The sequence below is a fragment of the Carettochelys insculpta genome, chromosome 6 (genome assembly GCF_033958435.1).
Source record: "Carettochelys insculpta isolate YL-2023 chromosome 6, ASM3395843v1, whole genome shotgun sequence".
Lineage (NCBI taxonomy): Eukaryota > Metazoa > Chordata > Testudines > Carettochelyidae > Carettochelys > Carettochelys insculpta.
In genome coordinates this window covers 126,008,954-126,029,761 of record NC_134142.1, presented here as the reverse complement: position 1 = coordinate 126,029,761, position 20,808 = coordinate 126,008,954, and the positions used below count along the sequence as shown (strand labels likewise).

The window sequence follows — 20,808 nt, the reverse complement described above, 5'->3', positions numbered from 1 at the left end:
TTTCCGGAGGAGGAAAGTGGCCCAGATGGACAGCGCCTGCCTGGAGCCCCCCTCTGCAGGCTCATCCCATGGGGGGACGGGAGTCAGCGGGGGTCCGGGGTGGATGAAGTGGGGAGTCCGGCAAGGGGACCCCCTCTCCTAGGAGTCCAGGGCAGAATGGGTGGGCTGTGGGCTGGACAGCCTATGGGGCACAGCCAGGGGGGTGGATTTGGGGCGCTCGCGGAAGGGGTGCAAGCAGGGGTGGGGGAGGGGTGCTAGGAGTTGGAATTGGGGGCGGGGCTATCAGGCGGCCGGGGGCGGGGCGGGGGTCCCAAGACCCCGCCCCTCCGAGGCCCCGCCCACGCCCAGCTGGCCGGCGGAGGCCGCAGGAAGGGAGGTTCCAGCTCGGCGGCTCTTGGGCCCGCCCGCGGCCATCGCTGCCCCCCGCACCCAGCCCACGGGCCGGGCTGGGCCGAGCCGAGCCGAACCGGACCGGACTGGACCAGGGGCCGCGTGGGCCAGAACCCGAGCCGAGCCGGGCCGAGCCGGGCCGGGCCAGGACCCGAGCCGAGCCGAGCCGAGCCGGGCCGGGCCAGGACCCGAGCCGGGCCGGGCCGGATGGCTGGCCGGGACTATGACCATCTCTTCAAGCTGCTGCTCATCGGGGACTCGGGTAGGGCCGGGGGGCGCTGCGGTCTCCGCCCCCGGGGGTCCCTGGCCCCCCGCCCCCTTTGTCCCCCCCCCCCGGCTCCGGCCTTTCCCCTTCCGCCTCTATTTCCCCAGGCCCCTTTCCTGCCCCCGGCTCCGCCCCACTGCGCCCCCCGCCTGGCCCCTCTCCCAGCCCCGCCTGCGGCCTACTGCTTAGAGCGGGGGAGCCGGACTCCTGGGTTCCCCGCTCCCGGCGCCGGCAGGGCCGGTGGGTTGGAGCAGGCAAGGTTGGGAGCCGGGACCCCTGGGTGCTGCGAGGGGAGGGGGGTCTAGTGGTTAGAGCTGGGAGCCCGGACTCCTGGGTTCTCTTCCCCCGCTCTGGGATCCCAGACAATTCCTGGGTCATCCCTGCCTTGGTGTCCCCCCGCGGGCTGTGGGGCTCACAGGCCGCCCGCTGGACTTGGGCTGACCCGGCTGGGGCCGGGGCCGTCCCCGGCCCTGGCAGCCCTCGGGGGAGGCTGGTAACGGAGCCGCCCCGGATGCCTGGGTCCCATCCTGTCCTCCCTGCCCTGCGGGGGCCCGAGCGCCGGAGTCGGGCGAGAGTCGCAGCTGTTCCCGTCAGTCCAGTTTATCCCAGTGCAACCCAGCGTGGGCAGGAGCGGGCCCCCCGGCCAGGACGCCTGGTCCTTTCCTGGCTCTGGGAGGGAGTGCGGTTCAGTGGTTAGAGCCGGGGCTGGTACCAGGACGCCTGGGTCCTTTCCTGGCTCTGGGAGGGAGTGTGGTTCAGTGGTTAGAGCCGGGGCTGGCACCAGGACACCTGGGTTCTGTGCAGGCAAAGGGGCGAGGTGACGCTCCCTGGGCAAACACCCCGGCTGGCTCTGGGAGGGAGTGGCTGGTGTCTGTTTGCGCTGTGGGCGTGGTAGGTCACTCGGAGGCCTGTGGGGGGGCGGGGCTGGCTGCTCCCCCCTAACCTGCCCTTCTCCCCACAGGGGTGGGGAAGAGCAGCCTTCTCCTGAGGTTTGCGGATAACACCTTCTCTGGTAAGTCCCCCCAGCCCTGCCAACCCCGCTCCGCACCCGTGGGCTGTGGGACTCCTGGGGGTCCCCTTCCGTCGGGGTGCTGGGGGTTCATAGCTGGGCCCTCCGGGGGAGCTCCCCTCTGATCCCCTCAGCTGCATCACTTCTGTGCCTCCCTTTTCTCCTCCCTCCGGCGCCGCCCCGCAGGCAGCTACATCACCACCATCGGGGTGGATTTCAAAATCCGGACCCTGGTGATCAATGGCGAGCGGGTGAAGCTGCAGATCTGGGACACGGCCGGGCAGGAGCGATTCCGCACCATCACCTCCACGTGAGCCGGACCCCAGGTCCCCGTGGGGGTGGCAGGGGCTGCGAGCCCGGACTCCTGGGTTCTCTCCCCAGCGAGGGGAGTGGTGTGTCTAATGGGTGGAGTGGCAGGTGGGTGGCAGGGCAGACACCTGGGTTCTCTCCAGGCTCCAGGAGGCAGTGGAGTCTTGTGAGGAAGGAGGGGTCAGGCAGCCCGGATGCCTGGGTTCTCTCCCCGGTGCTGGGAGGGCAGTGGGGGTTGGTGGTTAGAGCCGGGGGGCTGGGAGGCAGGACTCCTGGGTTCTCTCCCCGGCGCTGGGAGGGCAGTGGGGGTTGGTGGTTAGAGCCGGGGGGCTGGGAGCCAGGACTCCTGGGTTCTCTCCCCGGCGCTGGGAGGGCAGTGGGGGTTGGTGGTTAGAGCCGGGGGGCTGGGAGCCAGGACTCCTGGGTTCTCTCCCCGGTGCTGGGAGGGCAGTGGGGGCTGGTGGTTAGAGGTCGGGGGGCTGGGAGCCAGGACTCCTGGGTTCTCTCCCCGGCGCTGGGAGGGCAGTGGGGGTTGGTGGTTAGAGCTGGGGGGCTGGGAGGCAGGACTCCTGGGTTCTCTCCCCGGTGCTGGGAGGGCAGTGGGGGCTGGTGGTTAGAGGTGGGGGGGCTGGGAGGCAGGACTCCTGGGTTCTCTCCCCGGCGCTGGGAGGGCAGTGGGGGCTGGTGGTTAGAGGTGGGGGGGCTGGGAGGCAGGACTCCTGGGTTCTCTCCCCGGCGCTGGGAGGGCAGTGGGGGCTGGTGGTTAGAGGTGGGGGGGCTGGGAGGCAGGACTCCTGGGTTCTCTCCCTGGCGCTGGGAGGGCAGTGGGGGCTGGTGGTTAGAGCTGGGGGGGCTGGGAGGCAGGACTCCTGGGTTCTCCCCCCGGCGCTGGGAGGGCAGTGGGGGCTGGTGGTTAGAGGTGGGGGGGCTGGGAGGCAGGACTCCTGGGTTCTCTCCCCGGCGCTGGGAGGGCAGTGGGGGCTGGTGGTTAGAGGTGGGGGGGCTGGGAGGCAGGACTCCTGGGTTCTCTCCCCGGCGCTGGGAGGGCAGTGGGGGCTGGTGGTTAGAGGTCGGGGGGCTGGGAGGCAGGACTCCTGGGTTCTCTCCCTGGCGCTGGGAGGGCAGTGGGGGCTGGTGGTTAGAGGTGGGGGGGCTGGGAGGCAGGACTCCTGGGTTCTCCCCCCGGTGCTGGGAGGGCAGTGGGGGCTGGTGGTTAGAGGTGGGGGGGCTGGGAGGCAGGACTCCTGGGTTCTCTCCCCGGCGCTGGGAGGGCAGTGGGGGCTGGTGGTTAGAGGTGGGGGGGCTGGGAGGCAGGACTCCTGGGTTCTCTCCCCGGTGCTGGGAGGGCAGTGGGGGCTGGTGGTTAGAGGTGGGGGGGCTGGGAGGCAGGACTCCTGGGTTCTGTCCTTGGCGCTGGGAGGGCAGTGGGGGTTGGTGGTTAGAGCCGGGGGGCTGGGAGGCAGGACTCCTGGGTTCTCTCCCCGGTGCTGGGAGGGCAGTGGGGGTTGGTGGTTAGAGCCGGGGGGCTGGGAGGCAGGACTCCTGGGTTCTCTCCCTGGCGCTGGGAGGGCAGTGGGGGTTGGTGGTTAGAGCTGGGGGGGCTGGGAGCCCGGACTCCTGGATTCTGTCCTTGGCGCTGGGAGGGCAGTGGGGGCTGGTGGTTAGAGCCGGGGGGCTGGGAGGCAGGACTCCTGGGTTCTCTCCCTGGCGCTGGGAGGGCAGTGGGGGCTAGTGGTTAGAGGTGGGGGGGCTGGGAGCCCGGACTCCTGGGTTCTCTCCCTGGCGCTGGGAGGGCAGTGGGGGTTGGTGGTTGGGGCTGGGAGCCCGGACTCCTGGGTTCTCTCCCTGGCGCTGGGAGGGCAGTGGGGGTTGGTGGTTAGAGCTGGGGGGGCTGGGAGCCCAGACTCCTGGGTTCTCTCCCTGGCGCTGGGAGGGCAGTGGGGGTTGGTGGTTAGAGCCGGGGGGGCTGGGAGCCCGGACTCCTGGATTCTCTCCCTGGCGCTGGGAGGGCAGTGGGGGTTGGTGGTTAGAGCTGGGGGGGCTGGGAGCCCGGACTCCTGGATTCTGTCCTTGGCGCTGGGAGGGCAGTGGGGGCTGGTGGTTAGAGGTGGGGGGGCTGGGAGGCAGGACTCCTGGATTCTGTCCTTGGCGCTGGGAGGGCAGTGGGGGCTGGTGGTTAGAGCCGGGGGGCTGGGAGGCAGGACTCCTGGGTTCTCTCCCCGGTGCTGGGAGGGCAGTGGGGGTTGGTGGTTAGAGCCGGGGGGCTGGGAGGCAGGACTCCTGGGTTCTCTCCCTGGCGCTGGGAGGGCAGTGGGGGTTGGTGGTTAGAGCTGGGGGGGCTGGGAGCCCGGACTCCTGGATTCTGTCCTTGGCGCTGGGAGGGCAGTGGGGGCTGGTGGTTAGAGGTCGGGGGGCTGGGAGCCAGGACTCCTGGATTCTGTCCTTGGCGCTGGGAGGGCAGTGGGGTGGGCCGATGACTTGGTCCCATGGTGCATCTCCCCTCCTGCTGGGGGCAGGTATTACCGCAACACCCACGGCGTCATCATCGTCTATGATGTGACCAACCCCGAGTCCTTTGTTAACGTCAAGCGCTGGCTGCATGAGATTGGACAGAACTGTGACAGTGTCTGCAAGGTGCTGGGTGAGTCTGGGGCCCCCCCCTTACGTCCCCCCATCCCCTCAGTCTCTGCTGGGTGCTGGGTGAGTCTGGGCCCCCCTTGTGTCCCCCCACATCCCTACAGGCTCTTCTGGGTGAGTCCAGGCCCCCCTTGTGCCCCCCCACAGGCTCTGCTGGGTGGTCTGGGGTCCCAGCCAGCCCCCCAGCCCTGCACTCTGCTAGTGGCTGTATGCCTGCCCCTCCCCTGGGGTACTCTGGGGCCCCCCTTGTGCCCCAGCTTCCGTCTGACCCCCCCTGCCCCGGCAGTGGGGAACAAGTGCGAGGACCCGGCCCGGAGGCAGGTGGAGACGGCCGACGCCCGGCGCTTCAGCGACCAGATGGGGGTGCGGCTCTTTGAGACCAGTGCCAAGGAGAACCTCAACGTGGAGGAGGTACCAGCACTGCTGGGGAAGTTCACAGCTGTGGGGGGGAGGGACTCCAGCCTGGGGGCACTGTTGGGGGGGAAGCTCGCAGCCCTGCATGTGTTTGGGGATGGGAATGATTCCTGGCTGGGACACTGCTGACAGGAAGTTCGCAGCACTGTGGGATGTGGGGTGCAGAGGCTGCAGGGAAGCTGGCCTGGGCCAGGGAACTGCTGTGGGGGCACTCAGAGGGAAACATGGCAGGGGCACTGCTGTGGGGTGGGGGACCGGGGCACCGCTGGGGGGAAGCTCACAGCCATGGTGTGGGGTGGGGGGGGTGGGGAGCCAGGACATTGCTGGGGGGAAGCTCACAGCCCTGGAGGGGTGGGGAACCAGGGCACTGCTGTGGGGAAGCTCAGAGGGAAACATGGCAGGGGCACTGCTGTGGAGTGGGGGACCAGGGGCACTGCTGGGTGGAAGCTCACAGCCCTGGGGTGGGGGGACTGGGGGCACTGCTGGGGGGGAAGCTCAGAGAGAAACATGACAGGGGCACTGCTGTGGGGTGGGGGACTGGGGGCACCGCTAGAGGGGAAGTTTGCAGCCGTGGGGGGGTGGGGGACCGGGGGCACCACCGGGGGGGAAGCTCGCAGCCCTGGGGGGGTGGGGAACCAGGACACTGCTGGGGGGGAAGTTTGCAGCCGTGGGGGGGTGGGGGACCGGGGGCACCGCCAGGGGGGAAGCTCGCAGCCCTTGGGGGTCGGGGGCAGCAACGGGGGCAAGCAGCTCACACCCCCTGGCCCGGCCCGGCCCTGCCCTGCCCCACAGATGTTCAACGCGGTGACGGCCATGGTGCTGCGCACCAAGCAGGAGAACCTGGCGCGGCTGCAGCAGCCGGAGGTGGTGAAGATTAACAAGCCCAAGAAGAAGCCGCAGGTGAAGAAGTGCTGCTGAGGGCGGGGTCCCCCCACCCTACCCCACCCGGGGGCAGCCGAGGCCCAGCTCACCCCGGGGCGGGCATGGACTGTGTGTGTGACAGGGATGGCCCGGCCCCACGGCGCCCTGAGGCGGGCACGGACTGTGTGTATGGGGGAGAACTGCCCTGCCCCATGGAAGGACTGTGTGTATGGGGCAGGGAGCCCCGCCCTGCCATGGCCATGTATTTGGGGCTGGGGGAGGGGGGTGCTGGAAGGACGGGACAGAGCCCACTGTCCAGGCCCTGGAGGATCAGGCCCCATCCCTCCACCCCACTGTGAAAGGAAAATACCACTCCCTGCCCCCCAACCCAGCAGGGCTGCTCTGTTCTGGGGGTGGAGCCTGGGGGGCGTTACCTCCCTTGTGGGGTGCCCGCCGGGGGCCAGACTTCGCCCTGCCCTCCTGCACCGCAGTGTGCCGCGGGGAGCCCCGTTCTCCCCAGCCACCACTCCTTGCCCCATGCACTATGCAATCCACCCCTGGAGCACTGGGAAGGGGGCACCTTGGATGGGGGTGCAGGGGGCCCCCACTCGAAAGCCTCCCCTGACTCTAGGCCAGGGGTGCAGCCCCCCACTGGGAACAAATGGGGAGCTCCTGGCTGGGAACGGCTGCCGCCATCCACTCTGGGGTGGGCCTAATGGCTCCGCCCCAGGACCAGGCGGGGCTCAGCCGTGGGGAGCCAGGGCACTCACCCCAGCACTGGAAGGGGGTTTCCCCCAGGAACTGACTGTGCAATAATTTGGCGCGCGTGACACTAACCCCCCCCAGGCCACCGCCACGGAGACTCTTTTTCGTCAATAAAGACCATTTAGATACAAGATGTGCCTGAGTACTGAGCCCGGATGCCTGGGTTCTCCGAGCTGGGGGCTGCCGGGTATAGTGGGGGGCGGGGGGGCTCAGTTTCCCCATCACTAGCTGGTGGTGACGACGGTGGGGGGGGTGGTCTGTGAGGCCCTGCCTTGTAGCAGGTGGGTGGTTGTGCGTGTGCACGTGTGCGCGTGCTGGGGGCAGGGCCCAGTTCCTGGCTGTGAGTGGGCAAGTCCCCTTCTAGCACGGCCAGGGCAGGGCTGGCTGCGGGGCTTGGACAGGCTGTCGGCTCCCCCTGTCTTCAGGCTGTGTGTGCGTGTCCCTCCCTCCAGTGGCCATGGCGGGGGGAGGGCCAGAAACATCCCCGACCCCGGCCTGCAGGCTCTCTCCTCCTTTATTGGCGGCAGGAGCGGGATGCAAAGGTGAGTCAGGTTCAGCCGGCGCGGCAGGGCACTGCTGCAGGGAAGTGCGCAGCGGCAGGCTCTGGTCCTCGGTCAGTCTCTCTCTCCCATCACAGCTCCATCTCTTGGGGCTGCCCCTGGCAGGGGGGTGGTCAGGGCCCAGGAGGGCAGCCTGAGGCTGTGGACAGAGTTGGGGACCGGGCTGCTGGGGGGTGCCCACAGCACCAGCTCCGTGGCGGGGTTCCTGGGCCAGGGAAGGAGATGGGAGGAGTTAGTGAGGGAGGTTGGCCCTGACGGACCCCCCCCCCGTCCCCACCCCCGGGGTGCAATACTCACAGGCACTGCAGGAGCGGGGGTAGCAGGAGGCTGGCCCCAGGGGGGCCCAGCTCCCCCAGGCTGAGGGGGGAGCAGTCGGCCATGCTGAACTCTCCCTCCAACACCACGCGGCTCCCCTCAGCGTCCTCGCTCCCTCCAGCCGGGGGCAGCCTGTGGGGACAGGCAGAGCTGAGCTGCAGCCACCTCTAGGGAGGGGCAGTGGGGCAAGGGGTCTGCGCCTGGGGGCTGGGGGGGGGGTTTGGTACCTCTGCTCCGGCAGCCAGTGCTCCCAGCGGCGCTCGCCCCCCAGGCCCGGGGGGAAGCCATTGGTGCTGTACAGGTGGTCATTCTCCAGGCTCAGCGTGTTAAAGCGGGCAGCCATCTTCTCCTCCGACAGGAACTGCTTTGGGCCAGGCCGCCTGGGGGGTGGGGAGGGAAGGGAAAGAGGTTGGGGGGCTTCCCACAATGCACTACACTCACTCACACCAACGGGGTGGGCTCCTGGCTTCCCAGCATGCATTGCACACAGGTCTGCTAGACTTCCTCCTGGCCAGCCAAGCTGGAGAGCTCCCAGAATCCATTGCAGCGTGCGCTGCGTCACGCCACGCCCTGGGTCTCCCGGCGTGCACTGCTTGTGTCACGCCACGCCACGCCCTGGGACTCCTGTCATGCGCTGCCCTATCACCCCAAGCCCTTGGTCTCCCAGCATGCTCTGCTCCATCATGCCAATATTTGGGACTCAGAGGATGCAGTGCCCTGCCCTGCCCTGCCAAGCCACGGCCCCCCAGCATGCACTGTAGCCAGGCTGGGCTAGAATAGGCAGGGGGCTGAAGGTCGACATAAGGAGGATGCTCAGGCCTCCCCTCCGTACTCACTGCTCCTCCGGCAGGTGGCGTTTGAGGGCCAGCGAGGCTGCGGGAGATGGCTGGCGGGTGCTGGAACCGGAAAGCAGAGTCAGTACTGAGGAGGTCCAGCCCCGCAACATTCATTCATTCCCAGGAGTCCCTGCTCCCAGCCCTGGAGGCTCACCCTGGCAGCGCTGTGCCGGTGAAGCTCACCACCGCCTGGTCCCGAGCGGCCCAGGGCATTCTGCTGGGCACCTCCTGCCTCCACTCAGGGCTCGGGGCTGTGCCATGCAGGGCACCCAGCCTGGGGTGGTGGCTCCTGCCAATGCCCCCCCCTGGAAAGGGGCAGGGCCAGCATGAGAGGCTGGGGGTCACCGCTGCCTCCAGTTGCCAGGGTGGGGCACCCATCCTCGGGTCATTTCCTGGGGACATAAGGGGGAGAGTTAGATACACAACGACCCACCGAAGGGGCCCGTCTGCCCTGCGCCACACCCAAGGTGCCCACAGTCGGCTCTCGCTCAGCTGTGTGCTGCACTGGGGCCCGACGTGCTGAGCGGGGGGCTCCCAGCATGCACTGGGGCAGGCCTGCTAAGGTGGGGGGCTCCCAGCATGCACTGGGGCAGGCCCTGTTTAGATGATAGGCTCCCAGCATGCACTGGGACAAGTCATGCCAAGACACAGGGGCTCCCAGCATGCCTTGCACACAGACGCAACACCCGGCACAGAGGGGGCGTGGCCTGAGAAAGGGGCGTGGCTATAAGGAGGGGGCGGGGCTGAGGTTGGAAGGCACGGGTCGGGCCGCGCGCATGCGCACAGCGAACGGGGCAGGTCGCGGCCGTTCGCACCTGGGCGCGGGCTGCGCCGTGGGGCTCGCGCCTGGGTTGGAGCTAGCCAGGGCTCGACGCATGCGCGGTACGGACCTGCGGGAGACTTTTCGCACGTACCGGGATCCTTTTTCGTGCGCCCCTTCCCCCACTGCAGCGTTCTGCGGCTTTGCCGCCGCGGCCTAGCTGCCGGGAGCGCGCGCTGGCTCGGCCGTCACGTGGTGTGTGTGTGTGTGTGTGGGGGCCTGTGCCGCGGCGCCTGCCGGGAAGTGTAGTCGTAGGTGCTTTGCCGGCCCAGGGTGGCGCGTACGGCCTCCACTTCCCATCGGGCCCCGCGCGTGCTGCTGTTGCAGCCAGAGCAGGCGGGGCCGCGCGGCCTCCTGGGAGCTGTAGTCCATGGGCCGCCTGGCGCGTGCCTGACGTCACAGGAGCGCGCCGCAGAGGCGCGTTGAGTGGAGCGCCCTCATGGCACCCGGGCAGGTAAACAGGGCAGCGGCCGCACGGGGCGGGGGCTCCCGGCATGCACTGCGCAGGGGGAATGGAAGAGTTTCCCGCCATGCACCAGGCTGGTCCAAAACCAAGTGCATTCTGGGAACCCTCTGAGGGTTGGCGCGACCCAACCAGGTGCGTTGTGGGAGCCCTGGGGGTTGGCGCGACCCAACCGGGTGCGTTGTGGGAGCCCTGGGGGTTGGTGCAATCCAACCCGGTACATTGTGGGGGCCATGGGGCTTGGCGCGACCCAACCCGGTGCATTGTGGGGGCCATTGGGGTTGGCGCGACCCAACCTGGTGCATTGTGGGGGCTACTGGGGTTGGTGCGGTCCAACCCGGTGCATTGTGGGGGCCATGGGGGTTGGCGCGACCCAACCCGATGCATTGTGGGGGCCATGGGGGTTGGCGCGACCCAACCCGGTGCATTGGGGGAGCCATTGGCGTTGGAACGACCTGGTCCAGTGCATTTTGGGAGCCATGGGGGTTGGCGCGACCCAACCCGGTGCATTGTGGGAGCCATGGGGGTTGGCGCGACCCAACCCGGTGCATTCTGGGAGCCATGGGGGTTGGTGCGACCCAACCCGGTGCATTGTGGGAGCCATTGGGGTTGGCGCGACCTGGTCCAGTTCATTGTGGAGCTTCCAGGGTTGGCGCGACCTGGCCTGGTGCAAGGTGGGAGCCATTGGAGTTGGTGTAACTTGGCCCATTGCATTATGGGAGCCCCTGGGGTTGGCGCGACCCAATCTGGTGCATTGTGGGAGCCTCTGGGGTTGGCGTGACCTGGCTTGATGCATTGTGGGAGCTCCCAGGGTTGGAGTAACCTGGCCTGATGCATTGTGGGAGCCTACCTGGTACCTGCCCCCTCACCTGTGCCCCTGGCCTCCCCAGATGGACATCCAGCGTGCGCTGGAGCTGCTACATATGACCGTCTTCTCCCAGAGTATCTCGCCCTGTGGCAAGTACCTGGCAGCTGGGAACAACTATGGGGAGATTGCTGTGTTCAGGTAACCCTGCCCCCATCACCCCCTTTGGGCTGCTCTTCTTACCCCCCACACCCCTCTGCTCCCATTGTGGTACCCCCGGGGCTGCTCCCCCTGCTTACCCCTCTGCTCCCTGCAGCCTCTCGGCGGCGCTCAGCTCTGAAGCCAAGGAGGACAGCAAGAAGCCAGTGGTGTCCTTCACAGGTGGGTGCTCTCGGGGCCAGAGAAAATGTGGGAGATTCCCAGCATGCATTGCTTGCCAGGCCAGGGGGTCCCAAGATGCATTGCACCCAGCTGGGTGGCTCCCAGAATGCACCGCGGGTAGTCATGTACCGAGTGCAGCTGGGGAGCTCCCAGGCTGCTTCTGTCCCCCAGCACTGACGCTGTGCTGCTCCCCTCTGCAGCCCACGACAGCCCAGTCTACGCCATGGTCTCCACCGAGCGGCAGCTGCTGAGCGCCGGCAGCGGCGAGGTCAGAGCTTGGAACTGGGCCGACATCATCAAAAAGGTGAGCTGGGCCACTGCCCTCCCTGCCTCACCTGGACTTCTGGGTCTTTCTCACTGCCCCTGTCCAGGCTCCTGAGTCTTTCCTCCCAGCGCCTCCTCTCATGCCCCAGGCTCCTGGGTCCCTCCTGATCACATCTCCGCTGGGTTCACCAAGGAGAAGTGCAGAGTCCTGCACCTGGGGCGGAAGAATCCCAAGCGCTGTTACAGGCTGGGGACCGACTGGCTCAGCAGCAGCGCGGCGGAAAGGACCTGGGGGTTATGGTGGGTGCAAGGCTGGATCTGAGTACCCAGTGCGCCCTTGTAGCCAAGAAGGGTAACAGTGTATTGTGGTGCATTAGGAGGAGCATTTCCAGCAGGTCTAGAGAAGTGGTTGTTCCCCTCTACTCGGCGCTGGTGAGGCCCCATCTGGAGCATTGTGTCCAGTTCTGGGCCCTCCGATACAGAAAGGATGTTCACCCATTGGAGAGGGTCTTGTGGAGGGCAACGACACTGCTTAGGGGGCTGGAGCACAAGACCTATGAGGAGAGGCTGAGGGATTTGGGGTTGTTTAGTTGACAGAAGAGAAGACTCTGAGGGGTGATTTAATAGCAGCCTTCAGCTTCCTGCAGGGGAGCTCTAACGAGGAGGGAGAGAAACTGCTCCCAGTGGTGTCAGATGGCAGAACAAGGAGCAATGGGCTGAAGCTGCAGAGGGGGAGGTGGAGGTTGGATATTAGGAAAAACTCCTTCCCCAGGCGGGTGGTGAAGCACTGGGATGCGTTAACAAGAGAGGTGGTGGAATCTCCATCCCTAGAGGGTTTTAAATCCCAGCTTGACGTAGTCCTGGCTGGGATAATTTACTTGGGGCTGATCCTGCTTTGGGCAGGGGGCTGGACTCGATGACCTCCTGAGGTCCCTTCCAGCGCTGGGATTCTGTGATTCTATGATTGTCTCTCCCTTATAGGGCTGCAAGGAAGCCTGGAGCCGCCGACCCCCTTACAGGTGAGAGACCCAGCCCGGTGCATCATGGGAGATCCCCAGAGCCCCTGGGATTGGTGCAACCTGTCCCAGTGCATCATGGGAGCCCCCAGGGTTGGCACGAGCTGGCCCAGTGCATTGTGGGAGCCCCCGGGATTGGAGCGACCTGTCCCGGTGCATCCTGGGAGCCTCTGGGGTTGGAGCGACCTGTCCCGGTGCATTCTGGGAGCCCCCAGGGTTGGCGCGACCTGTCCCGGTGCATCCTGGGAGCCCCCGGGGTTGGCGCGACCTGTCCCGGTGCATCCTGGGAGCCCCCGGGGTTGGCGCGACCTGTCCCGGTGCATCCTGGGAGCCCCCGGGGTTGGCGCGACCTGTCCCGGTGCATCCTGGGAGCCCCCGGGGTTGGCGCGACCTGTCCCAGTGCATCCTGGGAGCCCCCGGGGTTGGCGCGACCTGGCCTGGTGCATCCTGGGAGCCCCCGGGGTTGGCGCGACCTGGCCCGGTGCATCGTGGGAGCCCCCAGGGTTGGCGCGACCTGGCCTGCCCCTTTCACTCACACTCCCTGTCTCTCTCCTGTGGCAGGAGCAGCCTGGAGGTGCCTGAGATCAACAGCCTGCAGCTGAACCCCAAGGTGAGCCACCGTGCATTGTGGGAAGGGGGGTCCCTCAGTCCCCCCGATATCCTTCACCTGCTGGCTCCACTCCACCCTTTCCCTGCAGGACAACAGCCTGCTGCTGGCTGGGGGCGACTGCGCTGTGCATGTCATGGACCTGGAGTCCGGCACCTTCACCGTGAGTGGGGGCCCTGCAGGCCGGGAGGGGAGGGGGCCGGGTGAGGCCCCAGGCATGCGGACGGCCCCTGAGGGAGCCCCTCGCCTGCAGCCGGGGCCCGGGAGGGTGACGTCGTCCGGCCGGCCGAGCCTCTTTCCTGTCCGGTCGCCGGCCGTCTGCCCGGCCCCGCACCCACTCTGCTCTCTCTCGGCAGCACGAGCTGCGGGGCCACAGCGACTACGTGCATTGCCTGGCACTGCGGGACCAGGCCCAGGAGTGCCTCTCGGGCGGCGAGGATGGCACCGTGCGCATGTGGGGTGAGGCCCCCACCCCCGAGCCACTGGGGGGCTGAGCCTGGCTCCCTCTGCGTGCTCCAGGGTGGGGCTGGCCCGGGAGGGGCCAGGCCTGTCCGGCTGCAGCGGGGGGCCCCGCCCTCACACCCCCTCTCTGTGTCGCAGATCTACGCACTGGGGCGCAGGTCCAGGTCATCGAAGTGCACAAATATGAGGTAAAGGTTACCCCGCCCCCAGCTGACCCAGCTCTGACCACTGGGCTCCGCTCCCCTCCTAGCGCCAGGGATAGAACCCAGGAGTCCTGGTGTAACGGCCCACAGCAAGACTCGAGCCTGGGCCCTCTGGAGCCCAGCGCGGGAGTTGCTACAGTCGGAGCCAGCGGCCGCTGGGGGTGCGTACGTGGCACAGGCGGGCGGGAGCCGGGAGCCCAGCGCCGGGGCTGTGACCGTTGGAGCCAGCGGCCGCTGGGGGTGCGTATGTGGCACAGGCGGGCGGGAGCCGGGAGCCCAGCGCCGGGGCCGTGACCGTCGGAGCTGGCGGCCGCTGGGGGTGCGTACGTGGCACAGGTGGGCGGGAGCCGGGAGCCCAGCGCCGGGGCCGTGACCGTCGGAGCCAGCGGCTGCTGGTGCCCAGCTCAGGCCATGGAGGGGGCGATTCTGTTCCCCATGGAAGTGGTCCGGTGCCGCTGCACAGGCCAGTGAGCTACACTGGGGAATGTGGGTTACACTGGCTCCCGGCCCCCTTCCCCCAACCACTAGGCCCCATTCCGCCGCCAGAGCTGGGAGCGATCCCTGGAGTCCAGGCTACCCCGCCAGGGACAGAAGCGCCCCACCCTCATTGCTCCCCCATAACGGCTCTGCCCCCCCAGGAGTGCAGCCGGCCGCAGAACGGGAAGTGGGTTCGTTGCCTGGCCACGGACTGTGACTGGATGGTGAGTTCCCAGCAGGGGGTGCTGGCGGCTCGGCTTTGGGGTGCCCCCGCCCAGCCTGGAGCTGCCAAGAGACCAGCCCCCGGGTGTGGGGTTGGGGGTTCTGCAGGGGTCTGGGGTTGCACTGGGCGTGGGACTGGGCTCAGCCGCCGTGGGTCGGGGGGTCCCAGGAGACAGCTGTCTGCGCTGAGCCAAAGGGGTGGGGGGCTGTGCTGTGGGGCCCTGCGGAGTCTGACCCTGTCTCTCCCCAGGTGTGCGGGGGGGGTCCGGCGCTCACCCTCTGGCACCTGCGTTCCGTGACCCCCACCACCATCTTCCCCCTGCCCCACTGCCAGCAGCATGTCATGTTCTACCAGGACCTGGTGAGTGTCCCCCTGGTGCCAGCCCCCCTCACCCCCCCATACCCCTCATCCTCTGGACCCCTTGGCCTGCGCCAGCACCCCCCGCTCTCCCCATCCCCTTTCACCCCCTGGACCCCTCGGCCTGCGCCAGCACCCCCAGCTCTCCCCATCCCCTTTCACCCCCTGGACCCCTCGGCCTGCGCCAGCACCCCCAGCTCTCCCCATCCCCTTTCACCCCCTGGACCCCTCGGCCTGCACCAGCCCCGCTGCCCTCCCCATCCCCCTTCTCCCCCTGTGCCCCTCGGCCCCCCCGCCCTCACTGTCCCCGCCCGGTGGTCGGTCTGGGTCGTTCCGTCCCTGTCCCCTTTTCTTTCTTTCCTTCGCTCTCTGCCAGGTCATCCCTGTCGCCCTCGTGGCTCTTCTCTCTGGTGATTGCCCGGCTCCTTCCTGCCGCTGTGCTGCTGGGCGCCCAGTGCCCCTTGGCTCTCCCCACGGCCCGTCCTGTCACGCTCACCCCGGCCCCTCTCTGCCCCCAGATCCTCTCAGCGGGGCACAGCCCAGCCATCAACCACCTGCAGATCAGTGGGGAGCTCCGGGCCCAGATCCCCTGCACTCCCCGCTCCGTCCACTCGCTGTGCGTCAACGAGCGCTCCCCCGAGCACAAGGTGGGGCGCCCCGGGTGGGGCTGGCAGGGGCTGGCTGGGGGCCTGGCGAGGGGGCTGGGTGGGGCTGGGTGGGGGGCTGGCGAGGGAGCTGGCGGCGAGGGGGGCTGGGTGGGGCTGGCTGGGGGGCTGGCAAGTGGGCTGGTGGCGAGGGCGGCTGGCTGGAGCCGGCTGAGGCGCTGGCAAGTGGGCTGGCGGCGAGGGGGGCTGGGCGGGGCTGGCTGGGGGGCTGGCAAGTGGGCTGGTGGCGAGGAGGGCTGGCTGGAGCTGGCTGAGGGGCTGGCAAGTGGGCTGGCGATGAGGAGGGCTGGGTGGGGCTGGCTGGGGGCCTGGCGGTGAGGGGGGCTGGGTGGGGCTGGCTGGGGGGCTGGCAAGTGGGCTGGCGGTGAGGGGGGCTGGGCGGGGCTGGCTGGGGGGCTGGCAAGTGGGCTGGCGGCGAGGGGGGCTGGACTCTGGTATTTGCTCAGGGGATTGGGGACCTCGGGGCAGGGGCTCAGATTTAGCTGACCCAGCCCCAAGAGGGCCCAGGGGACCCACTCCACTGACCCCATTCGCTGTGACCCCCAGGTGCTGACAGCTGCCGGCAGCAGCCACAAGGTCGACGTCTTCACCAACTTCAGCTACCGAGCGTTCTCCCTCTGCTTCGCCTAGAGCCTGACCCCCGGCTCCCGCCCCCCACGTCTCTTCAGCCGCCGAGCGTTCTCCCTCTGCTTCGCCTAGAGCCTGACCCCCGGCTCCCGCCCCCCACGTCTCTTCAGCCGCCGAGCGTTCTCCCTCTGCTTCGCCTAGAGCCTGACCCCCGGCTCCCGCCCCCCACGTCTCTTCAGCCGCCGAGCGTTCTCCCTCTGCTTCGCCTAGAGCCTGACCCCCGGCTCCCGCCCCCCACGTCTCTTCAGCCGCCGAGCGTTCTCACTCTGCTTCGCCTAGAGCCTGACCCCCGGCTCCCGCCCCCCACGTCTCTTCAGCCGCCAAGCGTTCTCACTCTGCTTCGCCTAGAGCCCGACCCCCTGCTCCCGCCCCCACGTCTCTTCAGCCGCCGAGCGTTCTCCCTCTCTTTGCCTAGAGCCCGACCCCCGGCTCCCGCCCCCCACGTCTCTTCAGCCGCCGAGCGTTCTCCCTTTGCTTCGCGTAGAGCCTGACCCCTGGCTCCCGCCCCCCACGTCTCTTCAGCCGCCGAGCGTTCTCACTCTGCTTCGCCTAGAGCCCGCCCCCCGGCTCCCGCCCCCCACGTCTCTTCAGCCGCCGAGCGTTCTCACTCTGCTTCGCCTAGAGCCTGACCCCCGGCTCCCGCCCCCACGTCTCTTCAGCTGCCGAGCATTCTCACTCTGCTTCGCCTAGAGCCTGACCCCCGGCTCCCGCCCCCATGTCTCTTCAGCCGCCGAACGTTCTCCCTCTCTTCGCCTAGAGCCTGACCCCCGGCTCCCGCCCCCCACGTCTCTTCAGCTGCCGAGCATTCTCCCTCTGCTTCGCGTAGAGCCTGACCCCCGGCTCCTGCCCCCACGTCTCTTCAGCCACCGAGCGTTCTCACTCTGCTTCGCCTAGAGCCTGACCCCTGGCTCCCGCCCCCATGTCTCTTCAGCCGCCGAGCGTTCTCACTCTGCTTCGCCTAGAGCCCGACCCCCGGCTCCCGCCCCCCACGTCTCTTCAGCTGCCGAGCGTTCTCACTCTGCTTCGCGTAAAGCCTGACCCCCGGCTCCTGCCCCCACGTCTCTTCAGCCGCCGAGCGTTCTCACTCTGCTTCGCCTAGAGCCTGACCCCTGGCTCCCGCCCCCACGTCTCTTCAGCCGCCGAGCGTTCTCACTCTGCTTCGCCTAGAGCCTGACCCCCGGCTCCCGCCCCCCACGTCTCTTCAGCTGCTGAGCGTTCTCACTCTGCTTTGCTTGGAGCTCTGACCTCCACCCCCCACCTCCCTACTTTCTTTTGTTGTTTTCTATTCTGTTTTTTAATAAAACCCAGGGGACACCCCCCAGTGCCCCAGTCGCTGGACCCAACGCCCCTGCCAGCTCCGCCCTGTCAGTGCCCCTCACTGCCAACCCACATCCCCTGCTAGCCCAGCCCAGCCCTACCACTGCCCCTTGCTTGCGACCCACAGCCCCTGTGGGTTTGCCTCGTAGGGGCTGCCCTGGGGCCAGGGCGCCTGACCTGGGACGATCTCTGGGTGGCTGATGAGCTGTGCCCGGGCCCAGAGGGCGACGCCGGAGCTGGCACTGGCGGGGGTGGGGGGCAGCAGGGGTCTGGCTGGGAGCAGAGGGGTCACTTCCTGGCCCTGGGGCTGTCCTGGAGCAGGGGCCCCCCCACCCGCAGGCAGACGTGACCATCGCTCGGCAGGGAGCACGGCTGGAGGATCAGGCGCCAGGGACATGGTGGAACAGACTTGTCAGCAAAGGAGCCAGTCGCCATCCATCCTGGGGAGAGGGGCCCCCGCGCCGGGCCCTGAGCCTCCTGCCTCCCTCTCCAGCTGGACCAGACCCCCCCTGCTCCCCAGCCAGGCTCCTCGCCCGCCCCTGGGCTGGTTCCCAAGGGGGAAGGTGGCATCTGGGGGCCTGGGTAGGTGACAAAGGGCCAGGAGGGGCATTGCCTATGGGTGAGGCGTCATCACCTGAAACTGCCCCCCCCACTGGTGCTGTGCCTGGGGAGATGGAGGCACTCAGTGGGTGGTTGCACAGCAGTGCGAGCTGGGCCCTTGTGTGCCCCTGGGCTCCCTGGCGGGGTTAACAGCGCTCCGAGCTGCCCCCTGGTCCAGCACCCCCCCATCCCCACTGTCACAGCACGACCGTCTCCGCGTGACCCACTCGAGGGCAAACCCCACAGGAGTTCTGAGCACCACACGGAGCTTTTAGCTTAGCTACCGGGAGCCACGTGGCAGAGTGAACGGGGAAGCCAAAGCAACGCCCCTGAGAGCGAGTGAGCCGGAGAGAAACCACCAGCATCCCCCTGGAAGTTACTTATTTCCGGGCGGTGAATGTCTGTGTCACAGTTACAGTAGTAAATCAGCTGCTCACAGATGTCAGGGCGAGCAAACCAGGGACCCAGTTACATAAGGCGGGGCAGGAGGCCTTGCCTAGAGCGAGATCTCATCCGTCCCTGGGGCGTGCGGTGGTCGCGGGTCCCACATGGTGATGGCAGCCAGGGGTCCAGAGGGCAGGAGACAAGCAGAGCCCCCGGCAGGACCAGGCGGGAGCGGGTGAGGGCTGCGCTGAGGGATGGAGAGTTCACAGCAGTTTCCAGAGCCGGGCTGGCGGTCTGTGGAGACAGGCCGGTGGGTGGGGACGAGCTCTGGGCTGGATGATGGGCCTCGAAGGGGTGAGACAGGAGCCCGCTCATGCCCAGCTCTGGGTGACCTTGTGGCGGAGCTCACGGTGCAGCTCGGCAGGTTCAGGACTTTGGGTGTCAGTCGGGTCCAGGACCAGACTTGGGGTAATGACCAGGCCTGGGGTCGTTGGCACCTGGAGCAGAGGCTTCCGTCAGGCAGCGCTGCTCTGGCTGGGGTGTCCCAGAGTTGGAGCAGCTGCTCCGGCAGGCGCTGGGCCGGGTGAGCTGTGCCAGCCCGGCCGGTTTCGGAGCTGTGCCTCGAATTCCGGCAGAGGCCTGGGCCGGGGATCTGTGTCCCGAGTGTCACCGCCCGCCCCCCCGAGCACAGGGCTGCCCGCGTCGCGCTCCGGCTCCCCGAGGACACCAGGCTGGTGGGTGAAGTGCCGGACAGTAGGAAACGCGCAGCCGAAACCGGGGCACTCAGACCCTCCCGTGAGCCCTTCGTCGCGGGGCGCCCGTCGCTGGGCCCTGCAGCCTCAGGCAAGGCCGAGCAAGCAGCTGGGGGCAGGATCGGGACCCGGCCGGGGGCTCCTCTCCGTAGCTGACCAGGCCCCAAGGCCAGGTGCTGCCGCGGGGCCGGCCGAGCTGCGGTCCTGCCTGGCGAGTGGGGACGGGTCGGCTCTGCGCTCGCCCAGCGGCTGTTCAGCCTGTGCCGCTCGGGGACCCACCTGGGGAGGGAGCCGGCCCAGGGCTGCCGCAGGGGCTGGGAACGGCTCCAGGCTGCCAGGCAGCAAGTCCTCTGCCTCGGGGCAGGCCCCGGCCCCGCAAGCCAGGAGAGAGCCCAGGCGTGCGGCTCCCAGCCCCCCAGCGCCTCCCAGCTGGGCGCTGACCCCAGCGGCTCCCTCCGGCTGCCGCTCAGGGCCTGGGGCGCGGAGGGGCCGGGCCGGGCCAGCTCATCCCTCCGCTCTGACTTCCAGGCTCCGCGTCCGGCGCTGGGGGACGGCGGCTGCTTCGCTGCCCCGGCGCCGGGGCCAGGTGGGCGGCGTGGCCCGGCCCGGCCCGGCCCGGCCCCAGTGGGACGCACGTGCAAGCGCAGGCAGGTGCCGCGGGCGGGCAAAGCAGACGCGGGCCTCGGCCCAGGCCGGCGCCCTCCCTCCCTCCGCGGGGCCTTCCCGGGGCCGCTCCCGCGCCTGCCGCAGGACGTCTGCCGGGCCCTGGGGCGCGGCCAGGCCGGAGCGGAGCGGAGCCGGCGGTACCGCTCCGGGCTGCGCCTCCCGCCGGTGCGACGGGCACAGGCAGCGACAGCCGGAGCCCTGGGGCGGCCCGAGCCCTCTGCCCCCGCGCACGCCTGCCCCGCCCGGGCCGGCCCTGCGCTGCGCTGCGCTGCGAGAGACGGGCCTCGCCCCACCAGCACCGCAGCGGCCAGGTCAGGTCAGGTCCCTCCGCAGCCCGGGCAGCCGGCCGGGAACCAGCCTGGGGCGAACCGGGGCGTCGGTAGCTGAGCCCCGGGTGAACGCAGGTGCCCGGACGCGGAGGATGCTCCTGTAACGCGCCAGCTCTAGACATGCCGAAGGCCGGCGCCGGCCAAGCTCCGGCCCAGCCCCGACCCCGGCCCCGGCCCAGCCCCGGCCCCAGGCACCGTCTAGTGCTGCCAGGGAGGGCACAAGGCTGGCCCCGCCCGCGGCTCCCCGCCATCCGGACACGCAGTAGCCGACAGGGGCTCCGCGGCGTCTGCCTCGACCCAGCCGGCAACGGGCGAGCCAGGCCAGCCCAGGCCCAGCGGCCTCCCTCTGCTCAGCGGAGACCGCCAGGCGGGGCCCCGGGCACAGGCGCTTCCCCGCGAGTTACGGCCGGCCGGGAGCGGGGGTTCGCCCGGCCGCGGCACGTCCCCACCACCGCTGGACTCGCTCCGCTCTGAGCCAGCCCGGCCGACGGTGCCCCCGGCTCCGCTCGCTCCTTTGGCCGCCAGGCGCGGGCTGAGCTCTCCGGTGCCCGCGGAGGGACCTGATCACCCCCAGGCCGCCCGGGCCCGCGGCTGCAAACACTGGGGAGCGGCAAATGCGGCTTGAAGCGGGAGCGCGGCAGAGCTGTGATGGAGTGGGGGATACCTGTGTGTGTGTGGGGCTCACAGAGGGTGTGGGGCTCCTGCTGAGGGTAACCCTGATGACCAGGTAACACCTTTGTACTGCAGACAAAGGAGGAGGTGGAGCCTGAGGGGTTTGAATTGGAACTGGGAGTTGGAAGCAGTTAGTCTGGGCTGGGAGAGAGAGAGAGACAAAGGAGGGGGCCAGGCCCCAGCTCTGGGGGCCCCTCGGGGCCTCCTCTCCCCAACATGGATGGGACTGGCTGTCTCTGCCGGCTGTACTGACTCCTCTGTACGATGCTGTGTCCTGTCGGCTAATAAACCTGCTGTTTTCCTGCTGAGTGAGAGACTCTCCTGCCTGCGGACGGGGTGCAGAGCTTGGGGGACCCC

At 68.8% G+C, this 20,808-nt stretch overlaps 3 protein-coding genes across 5 annotated transcripts; 2 read left to right on the top strand and 1 right to left on the bottom strand.

Annotated features, from left to right (window-relative positions):
* Positions 1-344: 344 nt before the first annotated feature.
* Positions 345-6,749, top strand: LOC142015060 (ras-related protein Rab-35-like). The gene is made up of 6 exons (XM_074998457.1): positions 345-652; positions 1,617-1,667; positions 1,851-1,974; positions 4,490-4,614; positions 4,897-5,021; positions 5,817-6,749. Exons 1-6 carry the CDS (start codon positions 598-600, stop codon positions 5,940-5,942), a joined length of 606 nt encoding a protein of 201 aa, XP_074854558.1. The 5' UTR covers positions 345-597; the 3' UTR covers positions 5,943-6,749.
* A 174-nt stretch (positions 6,750-6,923) lies between these two features.
* HCFC1R1 (host cell factor C1 regulator 1) lies at positions 6,924-9,553 on the bottom strand. Its single transcript, XM_074998633.1, has 6 exons — positions 9,446-9,553; positions 9,252-9,337; positions 8,362-8,421; positions 7,753-7,905; positions 7,508-7,657; positions 6,924-7,415 (listed from the first exon to the last, which is right to left on the bottom strand). The coding sequence occupies exons 1-6, from the start codon at positions 9,551-9,553 to the stop codon at positions 7,265-7,267; spliced, it is 708 nt and encodes a 235-aa protein (XP_074854734.1). The 3' UTR covers positions 6,924-7,264.
* THOC6 (THO complex subunit 6) lies at positions 9,157-17,062 on the top strand. 3 transcript variants are annotated; one of them, XM_074998425.1, is made up of 13 exons: positions 9,157-9,243; positions 10,535-10,650; positions 10,766-10,830; positions 11,031-11,134; positions 12,076-12,113; positions 12,672-12,720; positions 12,809-12,880; positions 13,074-13,176; positions 13,318-13,367; positions 14,021-14,083; positions 14,332-14,442; positions 14,958-15,086; positions 15,651-17,062. In XM_074998425.1, the coding sequence occupies exons 2-13, from the start codon at positions 10,535-10,537 to the stop codon at positions 15,732-15,734; spliced, it is 984 nt and encodes a 327-aa protein (XP_074854526.1). In that variant the 5' UTR covers positions 9,157-9,243; the 3' UTR covers positions 15,735-17,062. The 3 variants fall into 3 exon arrangements, with proteins under 3 accessions (XP_074854526.1, XP_074854525.1, XP_074854527.1); XM_074998424.1 differs by lacking the exon at positions 9,157-9,243 and adding an exon at positions 9,478-9,635; XM_074998426.1 differs by lacking the exon at positions 9,157-9,243 and adding an exon at positions 9,645-9,779.
* Positions 17,063-20,808: the final 3,746 nt, after the last annotated feature.